The 26,510-nt window shown below is 38.6% G+C and overlaps 1 protein-coding gene across 2 annotated transcripts in view; it reads left to right on the top strand.

Moving 5' to 3' along the window:
- The window catches only part of CPT1A (carnitine palmitoyltransferase 1A), a 44,029-nt gene that overhangs the window by 14,557 nt on the left and 2,962 nt on the right, over window positions 1–26,510 (top strand). Inside the window, exons 4-18 of one of the 2 annotated variants that reach the window (XM_075187990.1) lie at window positions 576–747; window positions 1,724–1,825; window positions 4,175–4,312; window positions 5,501–5,578; window positions 7,732–7,839; window positions 10,697–10,781; window positions 13,476–13,671; window positions 15,257–15,445; window positions 16,266–16,371; window positions 17,660–17,776; window positions 18,557–18,721; window positions 18,921–19,055; window positions 19,904–20,056; window positions 21,331–21,444; window positions 23,310–23,402. In XM_075187990.1, the coding sequence (XP_075044091.1) occupies window positions 576–747; window positions 1,724–1,825; window positions 4,175–4,312; window positions 5,501–5,578; window positions 7,732–7,839; window positions 10,697–10,781; window positions 13,476–13,671; window positions 15,257–15,445; window positions 16,266–16,371; window positions 17,660–17,776; window positions 18,557–18,721; window positions 18,921–19,055; window positions 19,904–20,056; window positions 21,331–21,444; window positions 23,310–23,402 (1,951 nt within the window). Of the gene's footprint in view, window positions 1–575; window positions 748–1,723; window positions 1,826–4,174; window positions 4,313–5,500; window positions 5,579–7,731; window positions 7,840–10,007; window positions 10,096–10,696; window positions 10,782–13,475; window positions 13,672–15,256; window positions 15,446–16,265; window positions 16,372–17,659; window positions 17,777–18,556; window positions 18,722–18,920; window positions 19,056–19,903; window positions 20,057–21,330; window positions 21,445–23,309; window positions 23,403–26,510 lie in introns of those variants that run through there. The other variant, XR_012679433.1, reaches the window with a different exon arrangement.

The following is a 26,510-nucleotide window of genomic DNA, read 5'->3' as shown; positions in this document are numbered from 1 at the left end:
AACACAGGGAAACTTCATTTCTTCACACATGTATTGTAGCACAACGACAATGTACATGTATTTGTGTGGTTCCAGAGAGCATTCCTTATAAAGCTAGTTTCAATCGTGTCATGGGCAAGTAGGTGTTGTACACTCACCTGTTCCCCTGTATACACTCATGTAGCACTTTGTGCTGGCTGATCTGTGGTTTTTCACCCTTGAGTTTTGGCCCTGCTGAATTCCCACACTATTGTTTGATTGCCACCTGACTTGACCTCTACTTGTTTTCTTGACTTCGTACTGGTTCTGAGCTGACCTGTATGGATATTCTACTGCCCTTAGGACAAAATGCTGAGCGATTTTAACGGCTATGTCAGATCCTATCAGGACACTGCCTTAAAGCTGTGGGAGGGGCTTCACCTGGCTATAATAGAGTGTAGGAGGTACTACTGCCACGGAGAGTCAGGTTAGCTGTGAACAATGTATTTTACCTACATGGTTCAGATCTGAAAATGTCAGTTTTAGGGTTCAGCAATCTACTGAAAATGTCAGTTGTTGGGCTACAAGCATGTAATTATATTTTTATATTCCCACAGCGGTTACATGACCTGCCAGACTCGGAGAATTGTCAGTGGTGTTATCTTTGGAACAGGCCTGTGGGTGGCCCTCATAGCAACAATGCGCTATTCCCTCAAAAAGCTTCTGTCTTACCATGGATGGATGTTTGAGGAGCACGGAAAACTTTCCAAGTCTTCTAGGCTATGGATGGTAAGTAGACTTAAATTTGGAAATTCACAGGAAGACCCACAGTCGGTCCATCATAGATATAAACTGTAAGTAATACATACTGGGCATTATAACCTATACATGATGTTAACCTTTCCACACCAATAAGGCATTAATAGGCAGATTCAGTTAGCCGAGAGGTGCCACCGGGCATCGTCTCCGGCTGCGCACTTTGCTGGCTAATACGGTGCAGAAATTTCTGCTCATTTTCCCATGCATCTTTCTGCCCCTCGGAAGCACAACTGTACTCGTATAGCTCATTAAAATATTCTATGCACTTTGCCTCTTTCTGTATTGTTGCCCATTGCAAAAAAAAACTATTTGGGAAACCAAAGGTTTCTTTTTTTATTATTTTAAAAGGTTTTAAGTGGAGTTTACTGCAATGGAAGCTACAATGCCAATCTGTAAAATACTAGTGCAAACATTTAGACACTTCTATCCATTACATTTTTCTTTCCTTCGCCATTTTTTAAACGTGTTCATGTAAATAGTAAATGTTAAGCGTTCTATAAATATATATAAGGTTAAATATAAAATAATTTGAATGTTTCAACGTCTGGCTCAGCATTGCTTATTTTGTTGTTTGACTTGCAAATCTGAGGCATCAAACTGGTCAAATGTTGATAAACTTCCTGGGTGACATAAGATAGACTGAGAACAAACTGAAACCCTTGCAGAATGTCATCTACTGCTGTATAAGTTTACTAAAAAGCATAGATCTAAAAAGCAATTTCTAATTGACATTATTATATGTGAATATCTTGTTATACGTAAATGTTATATTAGAAAAGTCATAATTTAGGAGTGAACAACGTGTATTGATTACACACAGACATGCACATCAGTTTAAACGATGAAAAGCTCTCTGTTTCAGAGAACTTTGAATTTAAATGTGTTATTTGTGGAATGTGTGTCTGTGTATTTCATTTTTTTCCATTTGAGCACTTTGGTTTTTCAGGGAATGGTGAAATTGTTCTCTGGTCGGAAGCCTATGCTGTACAGTTTTCAAACCTGTCTTCCTCATCTTCCAGTGCCACCTGTAAAGGATACAGTCAAGAGGGTAGGTTCTGTTTTCATCCCAGTGACCACATTCAGAAGTCGTTAAAGGCTCCCTTGTGGCTCTTGCAGAATATCAACTGCTTAGAAAAGTTCATGATTCTTGCTCTGTAGCCGTTTGCTTTTCACTGTAGCTAAATTTCAAGTTTTCTGTATATATTATGCACATGGAGCTTCAGTCACTCAGCATGTTGCTCGAGTTCCTGGCCTCTAACCACATAATGGATTTGGCTAGTATATTGCAGTCTGTTGGATCACACCATGTAGCCAAAAGAAATGTTCTCCGTCTATATAATTTTGCTAGTTATACAGTATTTAGTTTTTACGGTTAAGTATAGTGACTTTGAAACAATTACGGACACTGATGCAGGGCTTAATGCTAGGTTTCATGATCTAAAAATATCAATAATAACAGCCCATATTCACTCACAACAGTAGAATTTACCCATACAAAAGGAAAACTTGTGATCCACAATAAAACAAAAAATGTATGTTCCCATTTCTATATAGGACTACTGCATTACTAGATGCTTTGAAAAATAACAGGATTTTATGGTTAAGCAAGTTACGGAAGGGTTATATGTTTACATTTTATATGCTTTTATAGGTACATGTGGAGATACGGTAAGTTTTTGAAGCCTTTTCACAATGCTCTTATTAATCTAGAAGGCCTCTAACATGCTTCAACTCTGCTTCAGATCGTCGTTTATTTTAAATGGTGTGTAACGTTTTAAGTATCAACTTGTGACTTAAGTTAAAAAAAAAATTGATAAGCATTTTTTGATTCTTGAATTTTAAATCACTAGCTTTCTTCCAAAAGGGATTTCCAACTTCAGATTACTTTATTTGGCTTACACAAACCCTCCTACAGCTTTTACAAAGTTCATTGCTTTTTCTTTGTAGAAGGAGACAAGAAAAAGAAAATTCTGTTTAGTAGACGTTGCATGAGAGCACGAAAAGCCAATCAGTTAGTCGACTAAATTGTTTTCAGTTGATGTATAATTATTAAGTGAAGTGTGTAGAATTAATATATCCTGAATAGGGTCTTATTTTTCAGGACATGTATTAATATGTTAAAGGCACTTTCGTACGGCCATGGTTGTCCCGAAATGTAATTCGTAAACTCCAATGGAACACTGCCCCCATTGGCCAAATCATGATATGACCAAGCAAATGCTTTTTCATAAGGCCTCTGGAAGACATTGTAGCACTGTGTTTTGTACAGAAGGGACATATCTTTAATATAAGCCTTTCATTATAGTGTTCCTTTAATTGTTTATTAAAAGTGGATGACTTTAAATGGCCACAGCCTTTTCTGATTAGCATCAGCAGCAGCACTGTCCTGATTTTGGCATAGATATCTGCATGTCTTCATTTTTTTCACTCATACTAACAAGTCTAAAGAACGATTTTAGAGTTTGCTGTCATGTAAAAAAAAAAAAAAAAAAAAAAAGTTTATGCATTAATATTAATGTCCTGTTTAGTAATTGAAATTGTTTCAGTTTAGTTTGGTAGAAACATTCTTCATTATGTGATTACTGCTAGACCAAGTTTGTAACAAATGTTCCAGGAGCTTTTGGGTTAAATATAATTATATACAAGTATGAGAGAGATGCCACAGGACCAAAGTAGCCAATGTTAATCAAATCTCTGTCCAATCATCTCCGCTTCACCTTTTGTATATTATTCCGCCTGCTGCATGTAATCCCAGCCACGCTGACCATATCCCAACCCACATGCGTGTTGTCTTTGCCCTGTGGCACAGGTATAGCCAAAGTTACTTGCCTTCTGGCCCTTGGTAAATATGAAAACATTGTAGTACAACAAGTAATGGATAACTCCTAGAGTAATTTGCCTAAGTGCATCTTGTTCTCATTGTGCATGTTGGTTTTAATGCTGAAAGGTCAGATGGAATTATGGTTCTATAAAATATACAATAAACAACAAAATATTGTCACAAGTTAGGTGCTGGTGAAACCTCTTAAGATAGCTGTCACTGTAAGATAATAGAGAATAAAATGTACAGACAGATTATGGCACCCATTGGATTGTGCAGAAGGAGTGTATTACCCAGAACTCCCTTCTATACTTCAAAGTTGTTGCGCTGCTTCTTCTAACACTGTAAGCACTTGTACTGGCTCCTTTGTGCAGTTTATGGCACTGCTTTTCTGATGCAGAATGTAAATACAATGTTACCTCTTCTAACACACACAAATGTTTAGGATATTTATATACATAGAATTTGAATATTTTGCTGACATACAAAGTTAAACTCTGCACTGTCAAAATTCTGCTCTTGCTCCGGACACCAGCAAGAATAAACTCTTTCAACTGTCCACCTTTATCTCTTTAGTACTTGGACTCTGTTAAGCCGCTGATGGATGAACCACAGTATACAAGGATGGAAGGTCTTGCCAAAGATTTTGCCATTAACCTAGGACCAAGACTTCAGTGGTACTTGAAGTTGAAATCGTGGTGGGCCACGAACTATGTAAGTGACACATTTCTTTTACTGTAATACAATTCTTTTTTAATTTTTATTGTGGCTGTGAATCTCGGGCATAATTTACTGTTGTGCCTCCAGCAGGCTCATCAGGCCGCCCCATAGATCAGAATTTAAGACCTTACAAGATAGATGTATTTCGTTTAATAAATTTGATTGTTGGGGCTTTGCTCCCTCGTTTCAACCTGTTTGCTGCAATGGGACATACATTAAATTCAAGTCTTACCGTTAAATCACATATACAATCGTTTGTCTATTCGTCTGCTGCTGTAATTAACATAACCTAGTCATAATGGCCAGCGTGTCCTCTTTAACAATTATTTTTCTTCACCTGCTATTGTTTATTGTGCTGTGTCTGTGCGTGTGTTTATATATACCTTTTTTTTTTTTTTTGTTAAAATTACAAATACAGTTTAAGAAGGGATAATAGAAGGAACAGACTGTAAGCCTTAGCAAACGAAATGGACACACATATCCAAAAATATATTTCATTTGTTTCATTTAGATATCAAGAAAATATTTTATTTATAATTATATCTTTATGGTAACAGGGCTACAGTAGCCAGACCATGAGTTATATCTCTGTATCAGACATGCTTACTATCCATACTGCTGCATGAGAGCAGGAACATTATTCTTAAAGCAAAGTTGAAACCTTGATAATTTGCACCTATACTTTTTTTTTTTTGTTTGTTTTTTTCTTCCATTTGTTTTTCAGTTTTTCTTCCTTCAGTGCTGTAGATTTCTAAACCCAGTCTCTGTCAATTTATAACCATCCAGGGTTAGCTTGGAAACATTTTTAAACGCTCATCCTTAATGCTATGTATGTTTGTGTTTGTATAAAATATATATAAATATATAATAAAATATAAATATATCTTATGATATTTATTATATATTTATATGTATCTGATTTAACCTGGATTCCAGAAAATGTTGAACACCAGAAGGAAACCATATACTCAGGCCTTATCGCAGAGACCAATCAGTAGTGTGGGTAGACACATAGGTGATTTTTTTCAATGTACATTAGTACATTTTTTACCTGTTCATACAAATGACAGGAAAACACTGGTCTTGAAAACGTAGCTAGCATTTCTTGGCTTATATTGTCGTGCTGCTGGTTGTTTTGTCATGGATTTTAATACTCTGTTGTCTTTTGGTGTTTCCCGATAGGTCAGTGATTGGTGGGAAGAGTACATCTACCTCAGAGGCCGTGGGCCAATCATGGTCAACAGTAATTACTATGCAATGGTAAGTCTGTCTGTTCAATGATCAAACTATGTGATGTTGAATACTTATGTGTCAAGAAAGAGTATTATAGGAGTGATACCTTTTTATATAACCACTTTTGATAGGATCCAACACACCCTTCACAAGTATACTACTAGTATATTTATTTAATATAATGCCTTTTCTGGTACTAACTTGTCTGCATTTTATCAGTGATGACATATTGTATCTGTAGCCCATTGATTGTATTGTGCAAATCTTATATTTCCCTCTGCCTTTCTTGAAAAACACTATATGGGCTAACCAAACTTCAAAATGTCATCAACCTGATTGTTCACTGTATGTAACAACACAGTGGCGTCATCTAAATAAGTCTGCATGATCGAATGTTTAAATCAGTCTTCGGAATCTTCTTACCTAAAATATTAAAGCTCAAAGACCGGAGTCCTATCTCGATCATTTATATCTGATTCTTATTGTGTGGTATCGGCTTTGTATTGGTTTCTTGCTGCTTAAGGCAAAGCTGCTGACAAGCTTCAGAAATTAGTGTGGACCTTCAGGCATTTAGCCATGCACTCGAGGTCTGCTTCTGTGCCGCCTTTTGCAACATATGAACGGATGGAAACTTAGGGATCATTGAACCGTATGGTAAACACATCTCCAGTACAAAAATTGAAAACCATGAGCGCTCCTAGCTCCAGTATTAACCTGTCATTTGTTTAAAAAAGATGATAGTGTATTTTAGAATGTGTTGATGATAGTGGTCAACGATACCTGTGTTTTTAGCTGTTCAAGCTGCAGTCATCAGGCAGTGAACACCACACACAGCACTAGACTTAGATTACGTATAAACCGTGACTGAAAAAATATTATTTTATAATGTTTTATCATATGTTACGCTAAAGATTCTAGATGTGTTCTTCCACTGATTCCTATGTTGATTGCAGACTAACCTTAAGATGCACATGTTCAATGAATTTTAAATCGGGTATATTTTCCTTCACCCTTATCCAAATTATTTTCTTTGCCTTTGGTCTGTGCACTTATTATATTTTATTCTGTGCTAGTTCCCTGGAATTGGCTTTATCTCCCGTCTTGTACTATTACTGCAAGGATCAGATAATACTTTTCCAATGAAGAGACCAAAGTACACTGAGACAATACATAATCAGAACACTGAGTAACCAGATTTACTGTGTTACATCCTTACACCAGTTGCCCTTTCCTTGTGCGCAAACTGTTTCTGAATGAATATTCTTTAATACAGTAAGTTTATATTTACCGTGCCACACATGTTTGGAAAATAAACAATATATTATTGCGAGAAACAAAATACAATGATAGAATGAGGGCAATGCTTTAAAGAGTTTACAATCATGGATTATAAAAGTAATTACAATAGTTTGTTTCTGTTTTACAACAAGGATGTGATGAAAAGTTTCCAATCCAGAGCCCAAAGTACACTGAGCCAATACATAGAACATAGACTACTTTATTACCTTCCTGTACCGTTTACCCTTCCCTGCGTGACAAATATCACCATTAATGAACATTTTCTGGTGCAATGAGTTTGTTTATGCGGTGGCACATGGTGTATGCAGCATCTTAAATATTAACAAGAAACAATATATTATTGGGAGAAATAAGTACAAGAGCGAACGAGAACTGTGCTCCAAAGAGCTTACAATCTGAATGGGGGGTAGATGACGTGTTTACAATCCACAAAGGTCTAGCCCAGTGCTTATCGAGCTGTGGTTCTTGGGTGAGGGCTACTTGCCTCAATCAAATCGAAATACACTGGTTAAAGGTAGCTGACATATGGAATATTATATTGGCGAATTACATGACAGGAAGACATGGAACTGTTGGAATAATGTTTTCGAACCACTGATCTAGCGGAAGAGATTAGTGAAGTTTTATGTGGGCTTGATATGGTACACAGAGTGCAGACCCAACAGAATGTTCCACTGCACCCAGCTTTACATACTGGCTACATGTGGTCTAATCTTTCTTTTTTTACTGCCAGTACTTCAAATATGTAATGACTGTTATTCCTTTACCTTTACCCAGCTGTGCTTTAAATAGACTATAATTCCTTATTTTTATTTATGTGATATAGTCCATAGTCATGGTTGCATGTTTAATCATTTTTTAACATTCTCTTGGTCCTGTAGGATTACTTGTATGTGTTGCCAACCAGTATACAAGCGGCAAGAGCTGGCAATGCCATCCATGCCCTTCTGCTCTACCGGAGAAAACTGGACAGAGAGGAAATTAAACCGGTATGTTTTGTTCTTCATCTGTGGGGATTTTTGTGTAATGCTTTGGTTTAAAATTTAATAGGGAAACCTACCTCCTTGTTGATAAAGTATTAATTATGGTTGAATATTCTGATGAACAGTAATTTACTAACCATGGAAAGTAATGTACCCGGTATTAATCCGATTACATTGGACAAAACAGTCAATATGGACATTGGAAAGAAATTATGCATATTCCATAAGTGCTAAATTGTATTCTGAAACTTCACATGTTGCCCTGTATGTCTGTACACCATTCATTACACATTGATCATTGTTATCCAGTCTGTTAAAGGATTCTGCTTTCCTTAGATTTATGAACTGTATAAATGGTAGAACATCTTACTGCCTTCTAGCTATTAAATATTATCTGTATAAATGTTTTATTTTACTCTGCTTTTATTCAGATATTCTTTTAGTTCCAATATTATAACATGTTCTTGTTCATGAGAAAAACTTGTGTATTATCAGAAGTACTGCCCTCCGGTAAATTCTAAGGCTATTAGAAGTCATTACGTTACCTGTAGAAAACACTGAGGGCTAGATTTACTAAGCTGCGGGTTTGAAAAAGTGGGGATGTTGCCTATAGCAACCCATCAGATTCTAGCTGTCATTTTGTTGAATGTACTAAATAAATTAAAGCAAGAATCTGATTGGTTGCTATAGGCAACATCCCCACTTTTTCAAACCCCCAGCTTAGTAAATCTAGCCCTGAGTCTGCAGCTTTGGGCTTTCATATGGTTAGAGAACATTTAATAACCTCTAATTTTCTCATACTTTACATAATGGAGCACATTATCCCTTGAATAATGCACAACGTGTCTAAGCAGAAAAGTCCACTTTTGGACAGGAGGGGGGAGGGGGAATGTCTGAAGGACAAATGAAACAAATATTGTAGATCACAATTTTTATGGGGCTAAAGAAAAAGATTGGGTTGTATTTAATGCAATCTGCAACATATCACATTGGTCCCATTACCTGACAGTCTATGTAAATTGTTCACAATGTCAATACACATGGGGTTGGATAAATCAGAAGGACCGGCTCACATACAAGTTGTAAGCTGTATTTAAAGGCTGCCTTAGAGTGACAGAACTTTATAAACTGTGTGTACATTCTTTGTAGATGAAGACAAGGTGGTGCTTGTTACCAGACACTTTAGCCTGTGAGTAGCTCAGCACAATAAAAGGTTTACAGAGCCTTAGACAAGTGTGCAAATGTTTGTTTCACAGTCAGACTTCAATAGTTCTAGCAAGCATGTCAATTTTATTACCAATTCTTTCATGTTTGATTAACTCTTTACAGGTATAGGAAAATGTTATAGGTTTTCTTAAATAAAATAATATGAGCTAAAGAGCACAACATTTTATTAATTCAGTGTGCATTCTGTTTACGCATGGCATGTGTATACCCTGTGTGCTGAAAGTTACAGCCCCAATGCACGCTCATCAGGTTTATATAACCAGGCACTGTTGTTCAATTGCAACTCATTTACTACAATTTTAACAACTCCAAATGGATCCTGGCAGTTGTATTTCACCTCCAGAAGACATAACCCATTGTGACCTATAGAAACTATATTGGTGATTTGTAAGGCCCCAAGATTTAACAAAATCTGTATAATGTATCCAACTGATTAGAGTTGAGTGAATTGATCATTTATGATGAAAATCCAACCGGATTCCTGCAGATTTTTGCCCGTACTGCCCAACAAGCATACAACAGTCTATGAATTTGCTTAAACATCATCAACGTCAGAATATAGAACTTTAATAGAGGAGTAATCTTTGTTAATGTGTACCCATGACCTGCACACAGTGGAGGCAGACATTTTTGGGTTGAACTAAGGTCATGAGAATGCAGCCAGTCACCCGATTTGGAACGAGTGATATCACTGGGGTATGAATTCCTAACAAATTTATTCTGCATACAAAGATGGTTTCCTCCACCCCGTGTGGGGGTGATGGGTATATAAATTGATTTTTGAGAACTTTTATGTAGGTATCTAGGTCACTTGTTGCCTTTCTGGTACTAATAAATAAAACTATATTCCTCTATCTTACTGATTTTCTTCCCCTCGTTATATTGCCATATCTGTTTAAAAAATGTTTTTATTACCCATTTGGCACACTGTTTGGTATGTGGTGAAGATTCTGCTGATGGGGTCCACTGTTCCACTATGCTCATCTCAGTGGGAAAGAATGTTTAATACTTCCCGAATCCCTGGAGAGGAGACAGGTAAGAGCAGCCAACGGCCGTAGTACCAATCCTTGTTATCTACCAAATATTAACAGTGAGACTTCCCGGCTGTCGCTGCTATATTGATTTCCAAGGACTAATAATCGTAAGACTTGGAAACAATAGGTCAAAGTCTTTCCAAAAATCAATCTGGCGTCTTCTGATGTCCGTCGCACGGATCCATTGCTAGTAATCTGTGGGAGTTAATCTGCTATTGAGTTGTGTTCACACAAAATTTAAATCCATTCTATGTATACTGCATTTTACTGTATTTGATGATCTGTTAAATTTGTTGTTGCTTAACCTCAGGCTCCCAGGGTTACCCTAAAATAAGATTGAGTATATTTAAATGAAACAGTGACGCTGGCTGAGCTTTTTACGTAGTCTCACAGGTAATATTTCGTCAGATACCTTGACGTTCTTTCCCTTCATCTACAAGGCTGCTTACTATCCTTTTAGTTTGGTATTTGTGTTCTAGGATTATCTGGGTCCTCTCATGTTTTGTATTAATTTCATGTCTATTACTTTGTGCCTGTTTAATTATAATTTATTTTCCATACCCTTCCCTCATTTTTTTCCATCCTTTTATGTTTCCTTCCAGCTTATGATTAATAATACCATTCCAATGTGTTCCTACCAGTATGAGCGAATGTTCAATACTAGCCGTATACCGGGCGTTGAGACAGGTACTGCCCTGGCTCTCTCATGTTTTAGCCACCGCAATCCTAGCGCATGTGCACCAAGAACAACCTTTAACCCACGCACATGGCAGCATAACCTCTAACTTTCTGAGTTACAATTAATTATTGTGCAAAGCTTGTTGGCAAAGTAAAAAAGTGAAACCTAACATTGCAAGCGTGGACCATTTACAAACTGACAGTCTTGTATTCTTATTTATGAGATCCATAGAGCTTTTAAATGAGTTTACCAATGCCTTTGCTATGATGGATCCTGGCTTTCTGGTTGTACAGGGACGTTATTTCTGAAAGCTCTCCCCTAGCTAAAGTTCTTTGAGAATACCATTCTTATGGGCATTATGTAGCTAACGCCTAAACCGATTCCAGGCTATCTTGGGGAAGAGAACTGAAGCATTTTAAGAGAGCGCTTCAAGGATCTCCCGAGTTTTGGGGAAATGGCCTAGTGCTGTATCAGCATTATTGCATATCTTCTGTCTAATACACCAGTGCTGTTAACGTATGTATAAACTCCTGCAAATATTATCAGTGTGTTCTGATGTCGGCACTTCTGTGTTCATTTGGAATACTTGTGTATTATAGTAATTATACACCTCCTACTGTAAATAATAAGGGAGATTATAAATCGTCACTCTGTTCTGTGACTACTAAAACAGCCAGCACTCTGCCTATGGCCATATGCTTTTCTATGGGTACATCATCATCCGCTAGTTATATAGCGCCACTAATTCCACAGCACTTTACAGAGAACACACTCAAATCAGTCGCTGCCCTATTGGAGCTTAGTCTAAATTCCCTATCACACAGAGACTGAGATTGACTAAAGTCAATTTAATAGCAGCCAATTAACCAACTAGTATGTTTTTGAAGGGTGGGAGGAAACTGGAGCACCCGGAGGACAACATACAAACTCCATACAGATAAGGCCATGGTCGGCAATTGAACTCGACCCCAGTTCTGTGAGGCAGAAATGCTAACCACTAAGCCACCACAATGCCCTATATCACAGAACTGCTTGACTTGTACTAGCTCTATAATTTACAGAATATTCCTTTATCCCACATATAATATTCTTAATATTACTGTGACAGATATGCATAATTCTTTCCCAAACAGCACTCGGGTTCATCTAAAGAAGTCAAAGTTATTTCCCATGTTGTACAAAAGGTTTGAAGAACCTGTTCCTCAGTAGTGATGGGGCACATGCTTAATATTCCAAGATGGTACACATCGTTCTTTATGGCTAGTCATAGGCGAGTGTATTGCAGCCCCATGCATGAGTCCTGTATACTTTGTATGTAATATATTATCTAAGGAGAGGACCCTGGCTGATATATACACTGTATATAGAATTCTGATTGTACCTAGTACATAGGGTTACTCTCTGGCTATAGAATGATATATCGGACTGCAGAAGAATCTGTTTGTAAATGGTTCACACTGTATGCAAGCTTAACAATAATATCCTTATGTATAACTAATTTATATACTCTAGTTGCCCATTAATGCTTTCTGCCTCAGAATGGTCATCCGATGTCATAGTACCTTTGTGCCAATAACCTCTTGCTCTGCTCTTGCATGATCTTCTTTCACCATCTATAATTTTCCTGTCAGTGACTTCTGCAACATGCTGCCAGGTCATCTGACAGTAAAATATGTAAACACTCACTCGTTTATTTCCAAAAGAAGGAATTGCTACATGCTTTTTGATTCATGGGTGTATGGTGTTTGGGTTTTTAATATATATATTTTGTTTGTAGATCTTTCAACAAAGCACAAACACACTTGTATGTGTGTTGACTGTACCTACAAATCTGTTTCAATCATGTTTTATTATATGATCGCACAAGCCATTTTCTATATTCGCTACGGAATAGTATTGAACATAGTGATTCTTATAGATGACGTGTCTAACATTCTTGTAGTTTTGCGGCCTGTAGTAGACTAGTCCTGTTGTCTATATTAAAGCCTCCTTGGTATCAATAAGCTTATTTTTGAGTTTACATTTCCCAACCTCCCCCCAGCTGTCTTATTACATGACTGCAAACTGCAATACAACCCCTGTGTTTGGGGTGGTATCTATTAGCTTATAATATACAAGTGATAATATATACATAGATCTTTGTAACTGTATTTCTCTCTCATGCAGCCATATTGTCAGAAAGCTAATTTCTAATAGCAGTATACTTTACATTAGAGGATACCTATCCTATACAATGCATATCGTATGTAGTGACATGCTCCGTTTAGCATTCTTCGGCTGTATTTCTGTATTGTTTGGAATAATATACTATACATGAGAATATTTGACATCTGTGAGGAGCTCCGGGACCTGCAGAGCACCCTACCTGTAAGGTTACTCTCTTACATAATCCTATTATTTTCAGTTAGTTCGTCTGTCCTTTATAATTTACACCAGTCTGCACATTCATACATATACTCCAAGGAAAATTTGGTAAGGTAGGTTTTAGAGAAGTATAGAATGGACATTCCTTGGACTGTCGGCTAATGAATAGTTATATAGCCCAAGCAGTAGGAAACCGCATCTAATGAAATAAAATAAGATGCACAAACTTGAATTTTACTGTAGCAATCAGTCTTGTAGGAGTGCAGTGCCCTGGCCCCGGAATCAGGTTGAGTAGGATGTGTGTTAATGTTTTCACTATAAACCTCTGACCATTGTAGACACCTTACAACATGTGAAGGACAGCAAGCACATTGTTGTGTACCACAAAGGGCGTTACTTCAAAGTGTGGCTGTACCATGATGGGAGGTTACTAAAGCCAAGAGAGATTGAACAGCAAATGCAACGAATTCTTGATGACAAATCTGAACCTCAGCCTGGAGAGGAAAAACTGGCAGCGCTCACTGCTGGAGACAGGTACTTTACTCTTATTGGACCACCCTATATACATGCCACACAAGTCATCTTAATATATGTATACGTTCCTTAAGTATTTTATGTATAAACAGTGAGTTCTGATTTCATTGCTTCACGTTAATTATGGAAAGTTGTGTGATAAGGAAATATACACCCCTTACTGTAAATCATTACAGATGTCAAAAGTCATTGACCTACAGCCTTGTGCTTATATATGGTATCCGAACGAACTACTCTTGACTGCTAATATCCATATAATTTGATTAGGGAGTGCACTATTCCATATATCCTATAGAATAGGAATACTGGTTATTTAAAGAATACTCACCAACCACCACCTGCTCTGCCTGGCCAATGCTGTCTCCCCTCTTGCACATTGGCCAATGCTGTCTCCCCTCTTGCACATTGGCCAATGCTGTCTCCCCTCTTGCACATTGGCCAATGCTGTCTCCCCTCTTGCACATTGGCCAATGCTGTCTCCCCTCTTGCACATTGGCCAATGCTGTCTCCCCTCTTGCACATTGGCCAATGCTGTCTCCCCTCTTGCACATTGGCCAATGCTGTCTCCCCTCTTGCACATTGGCCAATGCTGTCTCCCCTCTTGCACATTGGCCAATGCTGTCTCCCCTCTTGCACATTGGCCAATGCTGTCTCCCCTCTTGCACATTGGCCAATGCTGTCTCCCCTCTTGCACATTGGCCAATGCTGTCTCCCCTCTTGCACATTGGCCAATGCTGTCTCCCCTCTTGCACATTGGCCAATGCTGTCTCCCCTCCTGCACATTGTCCATGCATTCCAAGCCAGTTAAAATAACTGAGAACAGCGATGGGGGTTATAACGCTGGAGAGACGCAGCCCTGCCCACCACGTGGACTCGTATGCTAATTATTTTTTGGCTGTTGCTGGACAAAGTTGTATTTCTCCAGCGCTGCTTCCCTCCTGCATGTCATCTCTTTCAGCGGTTACATGAGTGGAGATGTGTATTAGAAGAGGCAGAGAGCATTCTGGGTACGATCACCTGTAGCAGTTCTTAAATAAAATTGCACATCAAATTTTCTTGGATGAATTTTATTTTTGTTTTCCGCTATCCTTGTCTTTTTTATATAATGTTTTAATAGCCCACTATTCAATGTCACACAATATCTGCTGCTACCTAGTGCCTGGATATAATGCATGCTGTGTAAAACAATGTGTAAGTTACAACATATGAATTATGAAAAATAACCTTTACACTTTGATTCCACCTTCTTTCTTTTTTTTTTTCTGTGCTCTACATTCTTATTAATGTGTCGTTTCAGCACAGTTTACTGTAATGAATGGCAAACCCATGACATTGAATGTATTTTGCAGTTAACTTAAATCTTTCCATGCACAGTCCTGGAAACAGTGACACCTGCAGGCTATAAAAATACATGTGTTATAAATGGAAACGGCAACATCTACATGTTACAAAGCAGAGTGTTTTACAATCGTATTGATACATTTTGAATGATGAATCCCAAAGTAATAGTAGTACTCTTGTTTTAATCAGTGGGTATAGTGCTACAACAGTGACTAAACCCCATTTAATGTTGCATGTAATGCAGAGTTCCCTGGGCCAATGCTCGCAAATCTTTCTTTGGAAATGGAAAGAACAAGCAGAGCCTGGATGCTGTTGAGAAAGCTGCTTTCTTTGTAACACTAGATGACACAGAGCAAGGATACAACAAGGACGACCCAGTGACCTCTCTCGACAAATATGCCAAGTCACTCTTGCACGGAAAATGCTATGACAGGTATTCTGCTACTTTCTAGGTGATAAGGGTCTCTATGGATATTTTTGTGTTTCATAAAGCCATAACTGTCACCCCATTTTGTTCATGTATAATAACTTCATATATTAATAGTGATCATCTAATTTTAAAGATATCCACCCAAATTAAATATTACATACCCTACCACCTTCCTCCTTTCAGTACCCCAGCATCTTAGTTTGCAGAACGCACAGGGGTCTGATGTCTGGGACTCGTAATAATCGTCAGATCCTGTCTCGCACTCTTGGTGCCTCTGTAACGTAATCTGGGTTGACATCCGTAGGCAGCAGTAGTTGTGTTTATGAGAGGGTTGGTTGCCACTTTGGACAATAATGCCTATATCTGGCTACTGTGAGCATTTTATATAGTTTAATAGTCTTTATCTGTTTGCTAAAATACACTTTGGATTTATTTTGCAATAGTCTGATAAACGTGCCACAGATTTATTTTCTATGATTGTAGCGTGTTTGGTTGCTTTATATTTATTTGGCTGTGTAAATTTATTTTCTAGAATAAGGGGACACATTTTAAAATTGGAGGTTTTAGGACAAAGGGGCAAACTTTGAAATGGGAGTGAGAGAGACTGAAATGTAACACAAGAAAAAATTTAAAGGCTGATAGATCCATGTAATAGTCTCCCAGCAGTTAGAGACTTACAGTAAAAAAAATTCAAGAACATATTGCTATTGTTATTACTTTGGTCTAAAATATATAGATATATTTTTTTTTAATAAAATCATCCAAAAATAACACTGTGTAGATTTATCATTTGTGGTAATTATACTGTGTTGTTCTGTTGTAGGTGGTTTGATAAAACCGTGAGTTTCGTTGTCTTCAAGAATGGAAAGATGGGTATGAACTGTGAGCATTCCTGGGCTGACGCCCCAATCGTTGGTCATCTATGGGAGGCAAGTTGGTCTCATTAATTAGTCATTGATATATGACCGATGTTTTCCACAGTGGTGTGTAATAATAGGATATATATAATGTTACTTACAATTAGAAATGGTAGAGAGGACACTACTTGCAAGGGCATACAATCTGTACATTGGTAAAATGAGTTGTGACACCTAATGGCTCATACTTTGATGAAAAGACCACTGAAGTTTAAAGTAGTACATTTCGCCCTTCTTCTCTGCCCTAATTGTAATATGTTTGACTAGTCAGGTAATGTTAAAATGACAGCAGCAGATACTGGATCCTCCTAGATTAGATATTGAATAAGGGCAGTGATCGACCACACACGTGTTCTTTGTATGTTGTTGGCAACAGGACACCACAGAGCTTTCACTTGCGCCCCCTCTCCCAGCCGGCTGCTCCCCATCCAATCTTCTTCTCTGTTTTATCAAAGCAAAGAATAAGTCAGACCAGGGGAAGCCAACTTCTTTGTCAACTGACCTCCTCTACTCAACACAGGGAGACCAGTGCAGTGTGCTCTTCCTCCTCCTCCTGCAGGTGTTCTCAGACTGGGACACAGGAAATACAAGGAGGAGGGAGTGCAGTGTGCTCTTCCTCCTCCTCCTGCAGGTGTTCTCAGACTGGGACGCAGGAAATACGAGGAGGAGGGAGTGCAGTGTGCTCTTCCTCCTCCTCCTCCTGCAGGTATTCTCAGACTGGGACGCAGGAAATATGAGGAGGAGGGAGTGCAGTGTGCTCTTCCTCCTCCTCCTCCTGCAGGTATTCTCAGGCCGGGACACAGGAAATACAAGGAGGAGGGAGTGCAGTGTGCTCTTCCTCCTCCTCCTCCTGCAGGTATTCTCAGGCCGGGACGCAGGAAATACGAGGAGGAGGGAGTGCAGTGTGCTCTTCCTCCTCCTCCTGCAGGTGTTCTCAGACTGGGACGCAGGAAATACGAGGAGGAGGGAGTGCAGTGTGCTCTTCCTCCTGCAGGTATTCTCCGGCCGGGACGGAGGAAATATGAAGAGGAAGGAGTGCAGTGTGCTCTTCCTCTGTGCGACCCTTTTCAAAATTAAGAGGCCCTCAAAGAATATGAGGTTGCCCATCACTGGCTTTCAGTATAACCCTAGCAAAACATTTTGATGGGAGCCCTGCAGAACAGCAGCGGGAGTAGGTTACAATATTGTAAAGCTTCAAATTCTTTGTGACACACCAATGTTAAAATATTTTAATAAATGAAAATGTAATCCTAGAAATGTACGGCTATTTATTTTACAAGCTGTTTTGTTCTCTGTACAGTATGTCATGGCGACAGATAAGTTTGATCTGGGATACTCAGAGGATGGACATTGTTTAGGAGATATCAATGGGAGCATCCTCTCTCCAAGCAGACTGCAGTGGGATATCACAGAAGAGGTAAGACAAATTACTTTACATGTACAGGTTATGGGCCTGAATTGAATAGAATTGGGTGTAGAAATACATCCCAAACTTAGACACAAAATACCATGAACATTTTTGTTTCTATATAGAATTTTGAGTTATATGTATTTTTATGTTACGTGCAAAATATAATCCAGCGTATAGATGTGGGCGGAGGACAACATGCTAATTTCAGTGTTAACAAATATTTTAAAAAGACTCGCACCCCATATACCAACTATCATGGCTACCAGTAGTAGTGCCCAATAGCTAAATCGATTCACTTATTTCAATTGCTTTAAAATTGCCATTACTCCACCCAGCACCACACCAAGGGTACAGGAAAGAATCCCTGTGCCATTCATTACGGTCTGTAGGGCTAAAAGGGTGCACTTTACATGGTCCTTCCTCGAGGGACTCTAGTCCCATGCTGAATAGTCTAAATCTGTTTCACAATATAGCAGTCTGGTGGAGCCTGGTGCTAGTTACCACTATAGGAGAGTGGGCCCACACCCTGCTTTGGTGGGAACTAGTAGGCTGTAGCAGTGTGCCGACTATTAATGGGGGTGGTTGCTGTTATGCAAATATACATGCTGATGCTGTCAATGTGTTGCATGTACTTTCCTTCTTTTGACCTTGGATTAACAGTTCAATTCTTGTCTTACGCTTCCTACATTCTCTTGTATGGATGTGTTTATGGCACAGTCCTTGTGTTCACTGCAGCTGTCAAATGAATATGTTGTTGATTCTTTCCCTCGTGCTGCCTTGTTTCAGTGCCAAAACGTGATCGAGAATTCCTTCACTGTTGCCACAACTCTCGCAGATGATGTTGACTTTCATTCATTCCCTTTTGATGCTTTTGGCAAAGGACTCATGAAAAAAACTAGGACAAGCCCCGATGCCTTTGTCCAGTTGGCTCTTCAGCTGGCACACTTTCGGGTAAGCGCTGAATGTACCTTGAAAGTACTTCTTGGTTAACGTGTAATTGCCACCTGCACACAAAATATATAGGCTGAATCCATTCACTAGGACCTTGTGACATTGCAGAGGTTGAATATGAAGTTTGGTGTGTGCTGAGTAAGTGTTATATTTTTCCCCTTCAGGACTAATTCTCCCCATTTAACTCTCTTCACTTCAGGACAAGGGCAAGTTCTGTCTGACATACGAGGCTTCCATGACCAGACTGTTCAGAGAAGGCAGAACTGAGACTGTCCGCTCTTGTACTATTGAATCCAGTGATTTTGTTATGGGCATGACAGATCCTAAACAAAATGTAAGTATTTAAAGGGGTTTTCCAACTTCAGGTTATCTTTTATTTATTGACTTGTACGTGCCCTCATGCAACCTTTACCTTCGCTTTTACCATCTTGTTACTTTCTGACTGTTTCAGACCTGTCTTTCTACCAGTTGTTTATGTCCATTGCCCTTGGATATGGCACAGATCAAGTCTGTGCATACAACCTTTTCCAGTGCAGAGAGGACAACTGAGCTTTGTTATATCCCAAGAGACAATGAAATAACTACTTCAGTGGATTCCAAACTTTTTAAGTTTAAGGCACCCTTAGGGTCTCCATAACTTTTTCAAGGCACCCCTAAGCCAAAATAATTACCAAGTAGTCCCCCACCTTGCTTACCACTGGCCCTGGACGAGGCACCTCATGAGCTCGCCTAGGCACACAGTTTGGGAGCCACTGCTGTACTTGTTGACCTAATGACATAGGTAACAAAATCCCAGAAACATGAAGCAATGTATGTAGCAATACTTGTCTGAGAACTAATGTGTTTTCCAACTTCAGATTATTTTTAACGTAATGATTTATCAACATTTCTAAAATGGTTTTTAGGCATCAATCATCCAACCTAAATGTTTGGCTGAATTGTGGTATAATTTTTGTCAAAGGGAAAAACATAAAGTTGGATATAACATTTGCCAGCCATATTTATATGAAGGAGGCTGCAAGGTTATACTGCATTTTGTATATATCTGTAGTAGTTTAATTATAGCAAAGCTACATTTACACTTGTTACGCTGCTGTATTAAGAAAATGATTGTTTATCACAAATGTAAGCATTGGTTCTAAAAGCCAGAAGCAAATCTTAAACTGTGATTTTTGTTTACAGTCTGAAGCTAGAGTCAAATTATTCAAGCTTGCAGCAGAGAAACACCAGCAAATGTACCGTCTGGCCATGACTGGGTCTGGAATTGATCGTCACCTCTTCTGTCTTTACGTTGTGTCAAAGTACCTGGGGGTGGACTCCCCTTTCCTTAAAGAAGTAAGAGATCACTGTCAGAATAAAAAAAATCTAGAGATCAATATGTGCCTGTATGTATAGTAATGTGTCCTGTGAACAATAACGTGTCAAAATAATCCCACCCCGAAACTCAAATGTTTTATACAACTTTCAATTGCATGTAATGTAAGTTTGGATGTCATTGCTCCTAAAATGTTACTTTGCAATCGTTGAAATGCCGATGTATTTTTTTTTTTCTTAGTGAGGGTATTAGGCATTTAAATTGGTGGCAATTGTGCAAAAAGCACCTATTTGTCCTCTTGGTACATGTTCTCATTTCCCTTTTAGCTTATTTATTTTTATTTTTCCAACCACACATCTCTGGCTTTTTCCCATAGGATAAATGTGACAACTAAATTTGAGGTTAATGGCTTTCCAGTTGCCTCCTACAGGTCTTTGGATCTAGCTTTGCCTATCTTCCTCTTGGTAGGCACTTGTTCTATTTTTCTTCACTCTGGGGTAGGAAGCCATAATACTCTTTACACTGCCAACATTATTTCTGTTTTTTTCTATCCTTGGCCTTTAGCAAAGAAGGAATCCTAGTTACACACTTAAGATGTCCTGCATGCCGTGCTAAGTGGCATTTTAGTCTCAATCTAGACTAATGATAACGGAAAATGATCCTCACCAATCCATTTTCTGAAGACGAAAGTTATGTAGGTCTACGCACTGTTAGACTATCTACCTTCTATCTTCACCATACTATTGTGATTTAGGGTTTCTCTAGTCTGTGTAACAGGTTTCAGCCGAACAAGTATCAGGATGACCAAGGTTTCATCCAAACGTTCTTATGGTTCCCCAGTGAATATTGTTGCTTCAGCTATGGAACATTCCCAGATTAATGGCTGAAGGAGAACTTCTAGTTAAATCTTTTTTTTTTTTTTTTTGTCTATGAATAGGGGACATTGGCCTCCTCACCTGGAATATTTTCTGTTTATCTGCTCATTTATTCGATTCTTATATGTAGCACCTCTCTCCTCATTTGTTAAATGTTAATTGACCCTGCCTGACAGTGGGCGGAGTTGACCTAATATAGGAGAAGTAGTGGTTCCTTTCTCAGTGTCCTGCCTCCCATTGGTGGAGCTTAGCCCCCCTTCTTCAAATATCTGTGTCCTTGAGAAAAGGATTGAATGGTAATTTAATAAATCACCCTTTTTAAGTTGGGTTTTAATTTAAATTTGGCATTGTTCCAGATTTCTGAATTATTGTAAATTAGGTGTTAGAGAAATGACGGTAACACAATTTAATTCCTATAGGTTCTGTCCGAGCCATGGAGATTGTCAACAAGTCAGACACCTCAGCAACAGGTTCATCTTTTCCAGTTAGAAAAGTTTCCAGAGAACGTTTCAAGCGGCGGTGGCTTTGGACCTGTAAGTTAAATCAATCTGCAGTGTTAATCCATCTTCCTTTTAAAAAAGGAAAATAAAAAAAAAAATATATAAAAAGCCACTAGACCTAAATTACTAAATGATCCAATGTCAAATGTCATCTCATATTGTGCTCAAATATATATGTAAATGTTTTAATCTCCTCAAACAACTTGACATTTGACACTGTATGTATTATTGTTAGCTAAATAAATATAAGCAACTGTTTCAAGATTTTTTTTAGTTTCAATTCAGGGTCCTTCAGCAGGATTACAGACAGGAAGTGTGATATGCACAGAAAAGAAGTCCTACCCAAAATTGCAGCTTATATATTTTCCTTTTGAATCTTCTAAATAAAGCATCTGACATTTCACTATTTTTTAGGTATCCTATTGAGATTAGTCAGCTATGAGAAGATTATTATTATAGTAGATTTGTAAGGTGCCACAGTGCTCCGTAGCGCCGTATAGTAGGGAAATCAGGACATACATAAATCAAGGACATACAAGGTACACAAATTAAATGCAGATGTGAAAACCAAGGGTATGAAGGACCCTGCTCATTAGAGAGCTTACATTCTAAGTGGAAAAGGGCAAAAGCTGAAACAAGAGGAGCAAATGTGGCTCAGAATAGAGATTAGGACAGTTGTGAGGGTGCATTAGTGTAAGTAGTATTATCGGAGATAAGGTAAGCTTTAAAAAAGAGAAGGGTTTTCAAAAAGCGTCTAAAGATTTGAACGCTGCGGGAAAGCCTCATTGAGCATGGTAGGGAATTCCATAAGTAGAGACTAGAACGGGAGAAGTCTTGCAGGTGGGAGTGAAAGGTGGTTACCAGAGACAAGACAAGGTGAAGGTCAGAGGTAGATCTAAGCGGGTAGGAGGGGGAGTATTTTGATATAAGATGTATGAAGGGTGGTGTTGAGGGCTTTGTAGGCAACAGTGAGTAATTTGCATTTGATTCTAGAGGAAACAGGGAGTCGGTGTAGGGATCTGCAAAGTGGTGCAGCAGAGCGGTGAGAGGAAGATCAGTCGTGCAGCAGCATTTAGGACGGATTGAAGTGTGGATATATGGGTGTCAGGAACGTGATTGCAGTAGTCAAGATGGAACATGATGCGAGACTGGATAAGAGTTTTGGTAGCATGTTGAGTAAGAAAAGAGCATATTCTGGTAATGTTTCTAAGGTGGGAGAGAGTCTGGGTGTGAGGAATAAGGTAGAGTCAAGATTGACACCAAGAAAGCAGGTTTAGGAGACTGAGAAAATTGTGGTGTTATTGACAGTGAAGGAGAATTGTGGGGAGGTGGTGACTCTGGCCGGAGGGAAGATGATTTGGGGCATGTTGAGCTGTTTTGGGCATAATAAGCTTTAGGTAGCATTAGGACATCCATGTGTAGATAGCAGAAAGACAGTTGGTTACACGAGATAATACAGAAGGAGAGATGTCAGGGGAAGAGATAAATATTTGGGTGTCATCAACATAGAGGTGGTAATGGAGGCTGAATGTGTGAATTAGTGCCCGAAGAGAAGAGGTGTACAATGAAAAGGGCAAAGAACAGAGCCTTGTGGGACCCCAACAGATAGATAGCGGTAGAAACACTAAAGGAGCGGTTTGATAGGTAGGAAGTAAACCAGGAAAGAACTGTCATGAAGTCACAATGGAGTGAAGGGTGTGTAGAAGAAGAGGGTGATCAACAGTGTCAAAAGCAGCAGGGATGTTGCAAAGATTCAACAATTGTGTAAAAATGTTACCTCTCTGCGGTGGAGACAGCCAGTGACATGACTGAAGCATAAGGTTCAACAAAATGGCTGCCTCCACTATGACGGGGACACTTTTCAGCATTTTCTTCTTAATCATCTGTTGTGTTTGCAGGTTGCTGATGATGGGTATGGCGTGTCCTATATCATTGTTGGTGAAAACCTGATTAACTTCCACATATCAAGCAAAGTCTCCAGCCCAGAGACAGTAAGTACAATGTAAAGTTATGCAAACAGGCTGATCCCCATTTATAACTTGTTCTGGTGACCTGTTCTGAAGAAGCACCACAAGAGCGGAGGAATCCCAAGCACCAAAGTGACTGCTAGCTCCTGTTATAATTGCTGTAACAAAACACATCTTAAATCGGTTCGCTTTATCTTCCCAGGATGGTATTGCAAACTCATAACTGCAAGAGATGACTTTGTTATACAATAACCTTGTCCCACGCATTCCGCTTGTGTTTTGTGTATGATTTGTTGGAGAGTATTTTTAGCCAGCACAGAGAGCCTCAGGATTAATTAGAGTAGGGTGGAATTCCCTCAAGTGCTGAATTGTTTATTTCTTGTCCTCTCTGCTAACCATATAATGCACAGTCCTATAAAACAAACTATTATCTTAGAGTAATTATATTCATTTCTCTGAGCCACACTTAAATGCAATTTGCAAGTCTTAAATTTTGCTGGTTATATTATTGTTTTGCCATTTTGATCAGTGTTATATAAATATAGTGTTATAAATACTAGCCTATGTTTACAGTGTCTAACATTTTAATTAAGCCTTTTTTTTTAAACCAATATTTGTTACAGCTTTCTGCAATAGTAAACACTGTACAGATCTCAGAGGGAAGGTAACATTGTTGACTCCAGTACAGAATTATGCGTAGGTACATTAGAGTTACAAATCTCTCAAAAGCTTAATAAAACAGTGTGATAAAACCACAGCAAACTCCTAAGCGCTATCAAAACATGAAATCATCTCCCTATGAAAGGTATCTTAGGTAGATATATTTTAGAGAGTGGCTACTTATATAAGGGTATGCCACTTCCCTCAATACAACAACAAACAATTAGGAGCGCCAACTGGTCCAACCCAAAATGGATATCTTTAAATTATATATTATACATTGAATATGGCAGAAAAATAACACCTAACTCCTAGATAGCAAATAAAAGGACAATTTATTGAAAATATAATAGCCTCGATTTCAACTAAAAAAATAAAACTGTAAAGTATAATTAATAAAACATTAAGACCTTAGAAGCTTTATAAGAAGCTTATATGATGGTAAAAGTTCTATTTTTGTATTTGAAATTTATGCTATTATATTTTCAATAAGATGTCATTTTATGTGCTGGACATCACAATTTGTCCCCATCACAATTGCTCAGATCCTCATGCTTGCCCATTTTTCCTGCTTCCAACACATCAACTTCAAGTGTATTTTTGTTACATGTCTTTATGGAGACCAGCTTTGGGACTTCAAAAATATCTTCCCAACACGCAGTAGCTGTAGGCCCTAAATCAGGGGTCAGGGAACTTTTTTTTACCTTTTACCCCCAAATATATTTAGATACGCCAACGTTACCCCCTTGATTTGAAAGGAAGGAAATCATATATTATTATTGGAATTCAAAATTTTATTGAATCTAGTCAAACTTTCTTTGAAAGCTTCAACTACAAAACTTCAGGTTTTGGAGAAATGACGTTGCTTTATTTTTGATACCAGAGCATCAATATTGGGGCATTTCGATGGCAGAGCAATTTTATTACAGTCTTCAGCGTCCAATCGATTTCTTTGCTTTGTTTTTATGTTCGTTAGAGTGGAAAATCCTTGTTCGCAAAGGTAGATTGTTGTAAAAGGCAGCAACTTTTTGACTGCCTCCTCATGTGCAATTTGGAATGCCTTTGAAAACAAAGCAGGTCTGTCATATTTTTGGATGTCAACAGCTGCAAAGGCAATACGTGCTTCATTATTGCATTCAAGCTCAAGAAGTGCCTCTGCCAACCCTTGAGGCTCTTCTGGTACAACAGCAATTTCACATTTAAAGGGGTCTACAATCCAACTGACAGCATGTGAATCGGCAGCATTACCCCCAGGAATTTCATTTTTACCCCATTTAGGGTAATTTACCCCTGTTCCCTGACCACTGCCCTAAATATTTTTACCACTTTGCTTTCATTTCTGGGAATGTGGACTTGAAGGCTGCTGTTGTAGTGTAGTTGTATCTTGGGAGGGGGTGGTGGCTATTCTTAAATTTTAGCTTTTAAGAGCATGAGTAAGTTTGCAGGTAGGAGAATTAAAACTCTGGAAACCCATAATCTTCTGACAACTGAAATGAGGCTATAACCCTCTAGAAACATCTCCAAGGACTTTGATCTGATGTCCTTTCCAAAAGTGAAATTGTGTTAGTAGCTTATAGGATAACTTAAATAAAAGCCTCTACATAGCATTCTAATAGCAATTTGATGATGTCCCTCTTCTGGGATCTCGACCGTTGGCTTGTATTTACTGCTCTTGCTTGTCATTTTAGAGCTTGCAGGTAAGACAGGCTCCAGTGCTGAAGATATGCATGGGTCATGAGATAGTCTGCCATGTGGAGAGGTTTGCAGTGAACACAGTGCCTGATTAGACAGGAGACATTGCCGTCCAATCAGATGTCTGAGTCACTCGCCCCTCTGAATCATGTGACTGAGTCAATCTGGAGCAAGAATCTGACTTGCCTACTACATACTTGAGTAGACTGGGACCAGTGATTGTTGCAATACAGTATGAAGGTTAGGAACACCACCAAACTGCTACACTACAAGGACACTTAATGAGAGGGTGTGGTGTACCAAACTAGTAGTTATTTAATCACAATTATTTCTGTCAACAAGGTAGACCAGTACCTCAGAGTAGCTAGTGAATTTGAATTATTTCCATAAATTCCCTATATGTTTCTTTACTACAAGTCCTGCTGCCGGAGACAGATGACTTATTGTACTGTGTACATTCGTAGTCCTGTAATAAGTCTTCAGGCCACTAATGCACAAAACGTCAACCAATTTTCCCTGCCCTCAGGAAGCAGGGTGGATACCCGTAGACTTGGTACAGAAATTATACTGTATTGTCTGTTTAAGGATGTTACGTTTTTATTGCGGCCCCTTTAAATGAGCCTGTGCACTCTTGCTTTAGAAGAATATACTTTCACATAGTTTTCCGTGATCGTAAACATTCATTCATATGAGAGTATGGAAGCATTGATGGATGTTCGAAACATTCCATCCATTATCAAGAGGAGTACACTAGTTTCTTTAAACATTATTTTTATGTCA

The sequence above is a fragment of the Mixophyes fleayi genome, chromosome 10, assembly GCF_038048845.1.
Source record: "Mixophyes fleayi isolate aMixFle1 chromosome 10, aMixFle1.hap1, whole genome shotgun sequence".
Classification (NCBI taxonomy): Eukaryota; Metazoa; Chordata; class Amphibia; order Anura; family Limnodynastidae; genus Mixophyes; species Mixophyes fleayi.
This window is presented reverse-complemented; position numbering and strand designations above follow the sequence as displayed.